This window comes from Mustelus asterias, chromosome 15 (genome assembly GCF_964213995.1).
Source record: "Mustelus asterias chromosome 15, sMusAst1.hap1.1, whole genome shotgun sequence".
Classification (NCBI taxonomy): domain Eukaryota; kingdom Metazoa; phylum Chordata; class Chondrichthyes; order Carcharhiniformes; family Triakidae; genus Mustelus; species Mustelus asterias.
Window position 1 is genome coordinate 84814614 of NC_135815.1, and position 12564 is coordinate 84827177.

At 44.3% G+C, this 12564-nt stretch overlaps 1 protein-coding gene across 1 annotated transcript in view; it reads left to right on the forward strand.

Moving 5' to 3' along the window:
• The window catches only part of LOC144504747 (metabotropic glutamate receptor 1-like), a 224637-nt gene that overhangs the window by 163604 nt on the left and 48469 nt on the right, over positions 1 to 12564 (forward strand). Inside the window, 1 exon segment of the mRNA XM_078230489.1 lies at positions 9125 to 9371. Within this exon segment, the coding sequence (XP_078086615.1) occupies positions 9125 to 9371 (247 nt within the window).

A 12564-nucleotide genomic window follows, 5' to 3' on the forward strand; every position in this document is an offset into this window, starting at 1 on the left:
CCAGAGGAACTGACACTCCTGGTTAAATATAAAGCAAGAGGCTCCCTGATTGGCCCATCAATTTGGCCCTTAATCAGGGAGTTCATATTCTAACAGGCCCACCTCAATTGCCTGATTAAAGTCATTACGTATTCCAATGTTATCATTGGGTATCATTGGTTACATTATAATACTAATTAAAATTATTTGTACATAGTCTTTATCTTCAAAGAACATAGATTATTGTTTCATTAATCCTTGTTCCGCGATTGGTATATTTACATTGAATCAAAGAATGTAAGATGTCTGGCATGGTTTTTGAAGATTTGACTGAAAGTATATGGGCCCCATTCCTTTCACATGCGGCAAAAGATCTGACGTGGAAGTGAAATGACTCTAAAGAACTCGCTGTGTGTGCGTGATTCTGCAGCTGTATATATGGATCCTGCATACTGGACCTTCATTCTGGGACATTGTTGCACCTTGCTCTGGCCAGCAAGCGTCAAATCCTGGGAAGATTGTTCGATTTGGGAGAGCTTAACTAGTATAAGTCAACCTCCTGCATAGTTTAAGCGGGAACAGAAATGAGATAGCTGACTCCATAAAGTCTAACTTTAAACAAAACTCACAGACAGGAAAGACTCTGGCCAGGACTCTCTGACCTCATCTGCGGCTGGGATTCTCCAGTCCCGCTGTTGTGAATAGAGATTTGGCTGAGCGCCAAATTCACTGTTCTCACTGGTACAACATTCGAGAATTCCAGCCTCCATCTTCCTGCTTACTGCCCCTACAGGAGGTCGGGGATGTTAAAACACCACAGGCTGGGGAGAAGAATGCATTAGTAACAGCTCCTAACAGCCAAATGATGTCTGAAAAAAATTTTTTTTTTGGTTAAATCTTACTTCTAAAGCTAGCAACATGTACCTGCAGCAAAAAATCATGGTTTTCTGGGTGGAACTTGAGCAAAACCCGGAAAAACACAACTCAACAGTGCCACCATTGCAGTCAAGGAGCAACCTATGGCCAGCTAAGGTGGTGGCCACCTTGAATACTGCAACACAGGGAGCTAAAGAAAGCTTGAATATTCATCAGATGTTCCAGATAGCATTAAAAATCATTGAAAAAAGTAGCAGATGGCCATATAATTTCCAGTACTCAACTGGAAGGCAGCTCCAATCTGAGTTTACTTTGTTCCGTTGACACATCAATTTGTGTTTCCTGGAACTTAATGTTTCCAAACTAGCAATAAAATTAAAATTGCTGTAGGCTCCACAGACTGAATGCATCTGATACCCGAGTAGTCCATGTATAAATGCAGCAAGCCCTAGACACCATCCAGCCTTGTGCTGACAGGTGGTGCATGGAATTTATGCCACACAAATGCCAGACAATGACCGTCTCCAACAATCTAACCATTGCCCCTTGATATTCAATGGCATTATCGTCGCTGAATCCCCCACTCTCAACATCCTGGGAGTTACCTTCTGACACTCCCAAAGCCTGTTTGATTTGATTTGATTTGATTGATTATTGTCATATGGATTAGCATACAGTGAAAAATATTGTTTCTTGCGCACCATACAGACAAAGCATACCGTTCATAAAGAAGGAAAGGAGAGGGTGCAGAATGTAGTGTAACAGTCATAGCTAGGGTGCAGAGAAAGATCAGCTTAATACGAGGTAGACCCATTCAAAAGTCTGATGGCAGCAGGGAAGAAGTGTTCTTGAATTGGTTGGTACGTGTCCTCAACCTTTTGTATCTTTTTCCTGACGGAAGAAGGTGGAAGAGAGAATGTCCGGGGTGCATGCGGTCCTTGATTATGCTGGCTGCTTTTCCGAGGCAGGGGGAAAATGTAGACAGAGTCAATGGATGGGAGGTTGGTTTGCGTGGTGTACTGGGCTTTGTTCACGACCCTTTGTAGTTTCTTGAGGTCTTGGACAGAGCAGGAGCCATATCAAGCAGTGATACAACCAGAAAGAATGCTTTCTATGGTACATCTGTAAAAGTTGGTGAGAGTTGTAGCAGACATGCCGAATTATGCACCATCACTAAGGCACAAGTCAGGAGCGTGATGGAATGCTTTCCGTTTGCCTGGAGAAGTGCAGCTCCAACAACACTCAAGAAGCCCGATACTGTCCAGGACAAAGCAGCCCCCTTATTTGGCACCCTATCCACAACCATTCACTCCCTCCACCACTGATGAGCAGTGACAGCCATGTGTATCATCTACAAGATGCACTGCAAGAACTCACCAAGGCACCATAGACAGCATCTTCCAAACTCACCACCACTACCATCTCGAAGGACAAGGGAAACAGTCACATGGGAACATCACCACCTGGAGTCTCCCCTCCAAGCCACTCACCATCCTGACTTGGAAATATATCAGCATTCCTTCACTGTCACTGGGTCAAAATCCCAGAATTCCTTCCCTAACAGCACTGAATGTACCTATCCCTCAAAGACTGCAATGGTTCCTAAAGGCGGCTCACTACCACCTTCTCAGAGGCAATTAGGGATGGGCAATAAATGCTGGCCTAAGCCAACGACACCCACATTTCATAAATTAATGCAAAAAATACCTCTGACAGCTAACATAAAAATCCAGTTAAAATACGGTCAATGCTTGAAAACCAGCCAGTTAAGTGGAACTCAACTTTTGAATACACCATCTGGAATTCATGTTCGTTAGACAACAACCTACAGAGACTGTTGATCAATTCATAAGTCGATGCAGAGACAAGGGGTATGATGACACCAGAGCTAGCCAACAGAGTTATTGAACTCGTGATAGCATCTACCCCGATGTAAGTGTTCCAAAAATACCTCTTTGACCAACCCGCAGGTTACAGCATGGAAGCACTACTGCAAAGCAGATGCAAATAGGAAGCCTAACTACTGGCTAAACAAAGTCTATAGGCTATGTGTAATGTGTCCACCATTCACACGATAGCAAATGAAGACTTGCCAATGCGGGTGATGTGGACTCATAGATGAACCCAGAAATTGTCTAGCTTTTAAAACTATACACAAAACATTTGGCACCAGAGAACATTGGAAGCGGCAGTACAGAAAGCAAAAGGCCAAAACAAGTGGCTCAAAGTCATGGTTGACACTGTTGCCTCACAGCGCCGGGCACCCCGGTTCGATTCCAACCTTAGGTGACTGTCTGTGTGGAGTTCTCCCCTTGTCTGTGAGGGTTTCCTCCAGGTACTCCGGTTTCCTCCCACAGTCTGGGTTACAGGTACAGGTTAGGTGGATTGGTCATGGTAAATTGCCCCTTAGTGTCCAAAAGATGTGCCGGTTGGGCGGATCAGCCATGGTAAGTGCACAGGGTTACTGGGATAAGGTGAGGGGATGGACCTGGGTTAGATGCTCTTTTGGGGAGTCGGTGCAAGCGTGATGGGTTGAATGGTTCTTTCCGCACTGTAGTGATTCTATGGACTGAGAAGTTGCAACGAGAGGCTATACAGGTACAACATTCGAACCAACATAGACTGCATACTAAACAGCGTCCAGATAAGATGCACAAAATGTCTAGCCAAGCTATACGTGCAGAGTTTGAGGATGACCAGACTATCAATAAACAAAGAAGCCTTTGCAACCATTTATATTATATATCCACAGATGAAGGATCAGCATAAACTTTATGCAATACTGGGTAGTGGTTCAAGTGCAAACATTCTTGCCACAGAAATGGCAAGAGATGATTCAACCAACCAATGTCATGCTCACTGCATACAATGGCTAGAGCTTCCACCCCTGAGATCTATTACACACAAGTATCGCTACAACAAACCATTCTAGTCACCCAGAGACTTTATGTTCTGGGTGCCACGGGGGCTAGAGATCACAGATCTATCGATGTGCAAGGACCAGTCCTTGGTCACCATCCGTGGTACCATCGATACAATAACAAAGACTAGAAGGAGAATCATTAGAAATTCTCTGCTCACACTGGGAGAAGACCACAGGCTACACGGCACAATTGGAACCGAATATGTATACAGATTCCGAACATGTGCACTTTATCACACTGCGGAACCAATTACTATTCAGCAGGCAAATCTCCCCCAGTCATCACTCATTGATACTCCCAGGAGTTCTGTGATGCATTACTTGAAAAACAGGGGAAGATGAAAGATGCCCATGCCCGACACGCGGATGATGAATTACCCAACAGGGCAGGACATTCGAGTGTAACACCTAATTGAAGGTACGTGGAATCCAGCAGCAATCCTCAGAGTAGGCTCAGAAGCAAGATTATATCAAGTGCAAACACCAAATGGTGAAACAGTTGCAACATCAGAAATACACAACCAGAAATACTGAATAACCCTATTGCGGACAGAACATGGTCTAAGATGCAACACAAGCAAAGCACACCTAACCAGCATTCTGAAAAGGTGCTGCAAGCTCCAGTAAAGGTCTTTGTAATTAAGTCTGGATGGATAAGCAAACGCTTGATACATTTTAGAGGCTTGTAAACGTATTGTTTTGCACCAAGTTTTATTCAGGTACAATGTTGTTTTCTTTTTGCCGTTATGCAAATAGCTTGACTCTTTGAAGGTAAGCCTTTAGCTTAGGAAAAAAGGGGGATGTTATGATATGATGAATATGTACCTTTAAGCGGCTGTCAATTATTACTATCTTGAGCCACAATGGCCGGAATTTTACCAGCACGCCCACCCTATAATCGGGGCTGGCGAGGCGTGCAGGACAGAATTATCTGTTGGCCTTGGGTGGGATTTTACAAGCCTCGCCCAAGCGAGATCGTAAAATCCCAGCCAATTAGTCGCATGACCTGCACTCAGCCTCATCACCAGGCAGTAGGAGTCTTCTAGTTAACCTCCTACTTACCAACATTTGTCTATAGTCTCACCTTCAAATTAAGAACCAGATTATTGTTTCTACAATCCTTTTTGTGTGATTGGCATGTTTAGGTTGAACAGAAGAATGTAACAATATAAGATACATTTTCATAAGCCTCATTTTGCAGAGCCTCTCATTCTGTCATCACGTCAGCCTAGTTTGGAGGATGGGATACCACATTCTAGTCTGCACAACCTCAAGTCACCCTTTCCACTCTAAGTTACAAGTGTAAAATTAACAGTCGTTGGGTAAGGTTTTTATTCTCTTCAGTTTTAGAACGTTGAGAGATGATTTCATTGCCAGCTTGACTATGTTAAATGGGTACAATAGGGTAGATACTGATAAACTATTCCCTTTGGCGGGAGAGTACAGGACATGGGGCTGGGGTGTGCGGGGGATGGGAGGGGGGAGGCGGGGTTGCAGAATCTTAATACTAGCAACAGTCCATTCACAAGGGAAATCAGGAAGAATAAAATCATAGAATCCCTACAGTACAGAAGGAGGCCATTCGGCCCATCGAGCCTGCACCCACAACAATCTCGGTATTTACCCTGCTAATCCCTCTGACACTCGGGTAATTTAGCATGGCCAATCCACCTAACCTGCACATCTTTGGACTGTGGGAGGAAACCGGAGCACCTGAAGGAAACCCACGCCAACACGGGGAGAATGTGCAAATTGCAGAAACAGTCACCCGAGGCTGGAATTGAACTCGGGTCCCGGGCACTGTGAGGCAGCAGTGCTAACCACAGTGCCACCGTGCCGCTCTTCAAAGTGAGTGAAAATCTGAAATTCTCTCCCTCACGCTGGGGTGTTAATTCAAATTTTAAAGATTGTGATCGCTAGGCTTTGGTTGAAGAAAGGGTATTAAGTGTTGCAAAATCAAGGTGCGTAAATGGAGTTAAAAGTGTCGACCAGCCAAGATTTAATTGAATGGCAAAACAGATCAACAGGTTGACTGATCACCTCCTGTTCTGAGGAAAATGGAAAATTTACGTTTTGATGTTTTACTCTGACATTTGGCTAACAGCGCAGCGGCCGACATCCTGCAATTACTGAAATAGGAAATCTGGGACTGGAGTGTAGTTTCTCACTGTGTAATCTTGCACAGCTGAAACTGACCATTCCCCCCACCACCCCCACCCCCCCCCCCCCCAACCCCCACCAAATTTGCTGCTTCTATCAAATTGACCAAGGTGAATTTCAAATGAAGGGGAAACACAGCGATGCAGACAGTGTTGTACAAAAAGCCAGGTCTGAGAGATAGGGAACATTGCTGTCAGTCAGAAAATACAACGCAATGAATCACAGAGCGAGCAACTGGAACAGCTCTGCATTTAATTTACTTTCTATTGTCATTCTCTCTCCGTTCTACCTAAGTTTCAGCCTCCAAATGATCAAACTACTCGACATTCATTTCTACACAAACCAATTTAAGATTTTAACAATCTGAGAGAACCTGAGTGAATTATATATGATTTCATAATATTTATAGCAAGGACACGGATCATAGAATCCGTACAGTACAGAAAGAGGCCATTCAGCCCATCGGGTTTGCACCAACTCTCTGAAAGAGCATCTTACCCAAGCCCAGCCTCGCTCTCTCCCCATAATCCCATGTATTTACCACGGCCAATCCACCTAACCTGCACATCTTTGGACTCTCAGGGGCAATTTAGCATGGCCAATCCACCTAACCCGCACATCTTTGGACTCTCAGGGGCAATTTAGCATGGCCAATCCACCTAACCCGCACATCTTCAGAGTATGGGAGGAAACTGGAGCACCCGGAGGAAACCCATGCAGACACAGGGAGAATGTGCAAACTCCACACAGTCACCCGAGCTCTGAATTGAACCTGGGTCCCCGGTGCTGTAAGACAGCAGTGCTAACCATTATGTCACCATGCTTCCAACTAATCCACTCTATAAGTGTTTATGCTTCACACAAGCCTCCTCCCATCCAACTTTATCTAATCTTATTAGCATATCCTTGGATTCACTCCTTACTTGTGTATTTATCTAGCTTCCCCTTGTTGAGGGAAAATAAATGATAAAGGTTGAGATTTTAATATAATTATGTAGTGAGGTTTAAGAATTAAGAATTAACAAGAAAATAACAGAAAATGCTTATAGATCCCTTTGCTACAGAGAACCAGCCTTTCTCTTTGTTATCTAGCTGAGCATCGAACACATTTTGATAGCAATTGACCTTCTTACAATTTAAAGTCAGCAGAATTTCCAGCTACGCTTAGCACCTCGCAAGACTGCATGAGCTTTAGTGATAACAAAGTTCTTGGTCAGAATCTTACCACTGTTCACGCCAGCGGGATTTTCCCATCCCGCTGCAGTGAACGGAGATTTGACTGGGCGCCAAATTCTCTGACCTCACTGCAGCGGGAGTGTGGTGTGAACAGCCGCTAAGATCGCTGCACCCTTAGAGTCAGACAGCAAGAACAGTGTTAGAGATCGGGGTAGGCATACCAAGATAAGTTGGCAGCCTCTGCAATGGGTGAAAGGGTAAATACGTGTCTTATACAAGATGTGCCCGTTTTGGTAAAACCTGTATGTATTGTTGGATCAAAATTTAGATAATGTCTGTGTGCGTGCAAAGCATGGTATGAATATGTGCAGCTGTCCTGTAAACACCAGAGTCTGCCTCAGAGACCTTTCTCTGAAATAGTTCTCTCCCTACATATGCTTGAATAATGCGATCATAACTGCTCTGTGTCTCCTATGGCACAGGGGCGACTGCTGCCTCACAATGCCAGGACCCGGGTTCAATTCTGGCCTCAGGTGGTTGTCTGTGTGGAGTTTGCACATTCTCCCGGTGTCTGCGTGGGTTTCCTCCAGGTGCTCCGGTTTCCTCCCACAGTCCAAAGATGTGCAGGTTAGGTTGATTGGCCATGCTAAGTTGACAGGGGATTAGCAGGGAAAATATGGAATAGGGCCTGGGTGAGATTGTGGTCGGTGCAGACTTGATGGGCTGAATGTCCTCCTCCTGCACTATAGGGATTCTATTCTATATCAGCGATAACACCCTTATCTATGTTATTTGCCTCTGCCACTCCACATGGTAGCAAGTTCCACGTTTCACTATTCTGGTAAAGTTGGTTCTCCTGAATTCTGCGTATTCATGGATCCTCCTGGAGGAGTTTTAGCAGAATTCCAGCAGCAGTACTCCCTGAACAGGGGGTTAAACCTCCTTATGAGAAGTTTCAGGTTTGCAATGGATGTCCACCTGGACACTCCTATCAGCAGTCCTTGTATCAACCTAGTCTGTCTCTTTTATGGGGACCATTAATTGGATTCAATTTGAATTGGTTTTTGGAGCAAGCTGGGAGACGGATTAAGAGCTCACCTTGTCTGCTCTGCGCATTGGCTTTGCAACACTGAGAAAAGAATATAAAAAAATTCAAAACCAGTGGTCCCTGTCATCCCCTATAATCAATATCATACCACTCCTGCCCGATAACTAGTCAGACTGACCCAGCGAGCCAGAAGAGTGAAACTGCTTGGGTGAGGTTCTCCAGCCTCCCAGCAGCGTGTTTCCCATCGGCAGGAGGTGGCGCGTTATTTGCTAGCAATGAGATTCTCCAGTCCCGCTGCTATCAATGGGAATTCCCATTGACATCATCCCACGCTGGCAGGAAACCCGCGAGTGGGGGGTGTGCTGATTGGAGAATCCCGCCAGGGTGAATGACCAGAGAATTCCTCATTGTGTTCGCTGGATACTGAGATGCCACACATACCTGCACGTGTATGTCTCCTGATAAACACCTTTTTTGAGACAACAGGAACTGGGAATAATGTCCCAAGCATTTCTCATCTTTCCTTATATCCAATAGAACATGCCTGTGGCTAACACAGGAAATAAGCACTGGTTCCCAGTACGATGTAAATCAGGCACGCTATTTCATGAAGCATCTTTCTCAGTGTTGTACTCACCCTTTTCTCTTTCTCCAGTTGACTCTGTCTGTCTGTCTCCATAGACTGAAGTATGTTAACGCTAATAGAATCTATTAGTTTGTGATGAAGGGTGGAATAATGCATTGTGAAGGAGTAATTACCTTAAGCCACAAAAGAACGCCCAGAACCAAATGGAATCCATCTGTGAAATTGCCAATGACAGACCAGGCATTCCCAAATCATTCCTTTTTCATTTACCTTGTCTTCCCCTTCACTCTTTATGCGCGTGCCGATTAAAAATAGCAACATCGTCGAGTAAAATTGCAGCGTGAATCACTGATGGGAGCCTGTTCCTCTCCTGCAGGAAACGAAAGCTTAGCAGAAAATTACGTGCAAGACAGCAAGATGGGTTTCATCATCAACGCCATCTACGCCATGGCCCACGGCTTGCATGACATGCACAAAGCCCTCTGCCCAGGGCATTCCGGACTCTGTGACGCAATGAAGCCTGTCGATGGCAACAAATTACTCCAGTTTCTGATCAAGACTTCATTCATTGGGGTCTCTGGTGAGGAAGTATGGTTCGATGAGAATGGAGATTCTCCAGCAAGGTAAGATATTGGCTCGAAAAGGCACTTCCAATCTGTTATTCGGTGTTGCTGATTTAAAACAATATTTTAGAATTAATCATTTGGGGACGTTGATTTCTTATGTTCCATTTGGGACAGTTATTTAGATTTGATTTGATTGATTTATTATTCGCACATGTATTGGGATGCAGTGAAAAGTATTGTTTCTTGCGCGCTATACAGACAAAGCATACCATTCATAGACTACATTGGGGAGAAAGAAAGGAGCGAGTGCAGAATATAGTGTTACAGTCATAACTAGGGTGTAGAGAAAGATCAACTTAATATATGGCAGGGCCATTCAAAAGTCTGTTGGCAAAAGGGAAGAAGCTGTTCTTGAGTCGGTTGGTACGTGATCTCAGACTTTTGTATCTTGTTCCCGACGGAAGAAGGTGGAAGAGAGAATGTACAGGGTGCGTGGGATTCTTGATTATGCTGGCTGCTTTTCCGAGGCAGCGGGAAGTGTAAACGGCGGGTGTAGGTGTGCCACCTTCTAAATTCCAGGGAATGCTAAAGGTACATCAGTCTGCTTGTGGATATCATGAGTTGTGTCTCTTCCTCATCTCTTTCTGGACCTAATCTCAAACCCCTGTTCTGTTGCTGTTCTTTGAGATATTGGACTTCATTCGACTTGCTACTCGCCTGTCATTTGGGAGCATTTATTTGAGATCATATGAACGAGAGTATTGGCCATTTAAACCCATGAGGATGTTCCAGCCTTTAATGCGATCCAAGACCTAACAATGTAAACATGTTTTTGTCCCGGATAGTCCGTAAAATCTTTTGATTAACAATTAACAGTTGGCCTCAGCTATTTGCAGAAGAGAGTTATTCTTTGTGTATAACAATGAATCCCAACTTCATGCTTGGAATGAAAACAGAAAACTCTGGAAACTCTCAACAACATTAAATTTTGCTTCTCGCCACAGATGCCTCTAATCCTTTCCCATCCATGTACTTATCCAAATCTTTTTAAATGTTGCTATTGAACCTGCCTCAACCACTTTCTCTGGCAGATCATTCCATATACGCATCACCCCCTGCATGAAGAAGGTCCCCTCAGGTCCCTTTTAAATCTTTCCCCCCTAACCTTAAACCTATGCCCTCTAGTTTTCAATTTCCCTTCCCTAGGAAAAAGACTATGGCCAGGATTTTCCACCTGTGCCCGACCCAAAACCGGAAAATCTCACCCAAGGCCCTTTCTATGGTCCCCCCCAAATCCCCAGCCTGCTACAATTCTATAATTCCCACAGCAGGCGGGATGTGAAAATTCCCCCAGTGTCTGTTCATTCTATTTACGCCCCTCATGATTTTATACATCTCAAAAAGGTCGCCCCTCATCCTCCTATGTTCCAAGGAATAAAGTCCTAGCCTGGCTAACTGCTCCCTATAACTCAGGCCCTCGAGTCCTGGCAACGTCCTCGTAAATTTTCTTTGCACTCTTTCCAGTTTATCAATGTCTTTCCTATAATAGTATGAAATCTCACAACACCAGGTTAAAGTCCAACAGCTATTTTTAGAATCACGAGTTTTCGGAGCGTTGCCCCTTCATCAGGTGAGTGGAGAGGTAGGTTCACAAACATGGCATATATAGACAGAGACACAATTGCAAGATAATTGCAGATTAGAATGTGAAGAATGGTTGGAATGCGACTCTTTACAGGTAATCAATTCCTTACAGGTACAGACAGTGCAAGTGGAGAGAGGGATAATCACAGGTTAAAGAGGTGTGAATTGTCTCAAGCCAGGACAGTTAGTAAGATTTTGCAAGCCCAGGCCAAATGGTGGGGTTACATGTAATGTGACATGAACCCAAGATCCCGGTTGAGGCCATCCTCATGCATGTGGAACTTGGCTATCAGTTTCTGCTCAGCGATTCTGCGTTGTCATGTGTCTTGAAGGCTGCCGTGGAGAATGCTTACCCGAAGATCGGAGGCTGAATGCCCTTGACTGCTGAAGTGTCCCCCGACTGGAAGGGAACACTCCTATAAACAGGGTGACCAAAACTGAACAAGTGGACAACTGAACATTGTGAAATGGCTGGTTCTGATTTTTTTGGACTAGATTACCCAAGCCGCAGAAATCATTTCTCTCAATCTGATAGTTCCCCTTAATTATCTTGAAACCTTTGGTCAAATCAACCCTAAGTTCTAAATTCCCGGGAATACTAAAGGTCCATCATTCTGTTTGTGAATGTCATGAGTTGTGTCTCTTTTTCATTTCCTTCTGGACAAACTATACCCTTGGGTATTAGATGTGATGTTCTGTTACTGGTATTTGAGATACTGGACTTCATTCCAACTGCTACTCACCAGTAGTCTTCCATCTACACAACCTGGGTCAAAGAAATAGGCCAGTTAATTCAACATCTACAGAAGGGGTAATTTTGGCATCTTTAATTGAAAATGAAATGACTAAATATTTAGTTGAGGGGAAACTAATTCCAAGACGACTGGTTTCAGAAATGAAGATCATGCTGGAGAAACCTGATTGCGTTATTTGAAGAGGTGGGGGATACGATGGAGGGGAATGCAGTGGATGCAGTGTACACAGACTTTCAGAAAGCTGATGCTGAGGAGTCATTTGGAAAAGATGAAGGAGTATAAAATTGAGATGATTGAAGCAAGTTGGACTAAAAACTGCTTTAAAGTTTAAAGTTTATTACACAAGTAGGCTTACAGGAAGTTACTGTGAAAGTCCCCTAGTCGCCACACTCCGGCACCTGTTCAGGCGCACTGAGGGAGAATTTAGCATGGCCGATGCACATAACCAGCACGTCTTTCAGACTTTAAGGGGAAAACAGAGGATAAGAGTTCTGGGCAGTTTTTCAGAATGGCTGGAAGTGGTTATTCGTGGTCCCACAGGGTTCAGCTCCAGAGCCATTCCAGTTCGCTCTGTGTATCAATGATTAATTATCGAAGAAGACGGATGTTCCAAAAAATAAGCACTACCCAAGGGTGCCTGTCAATGCTAATATAGCTCCTCAGTGATATGACATTGACAAGATCTGCATGTTTTCATTGATGACTGACAGTTTGAAGAAATTGGAAATGACAAGCAGTAGGAGGCAATACAGAGAAATTTATACAATGTTGAGCACAGAAACAGAGCCCAGAGTACCAGCAGCTCCATGCCAGGACTTACACAAGTGACCATGCTTCACACTAATCCCACC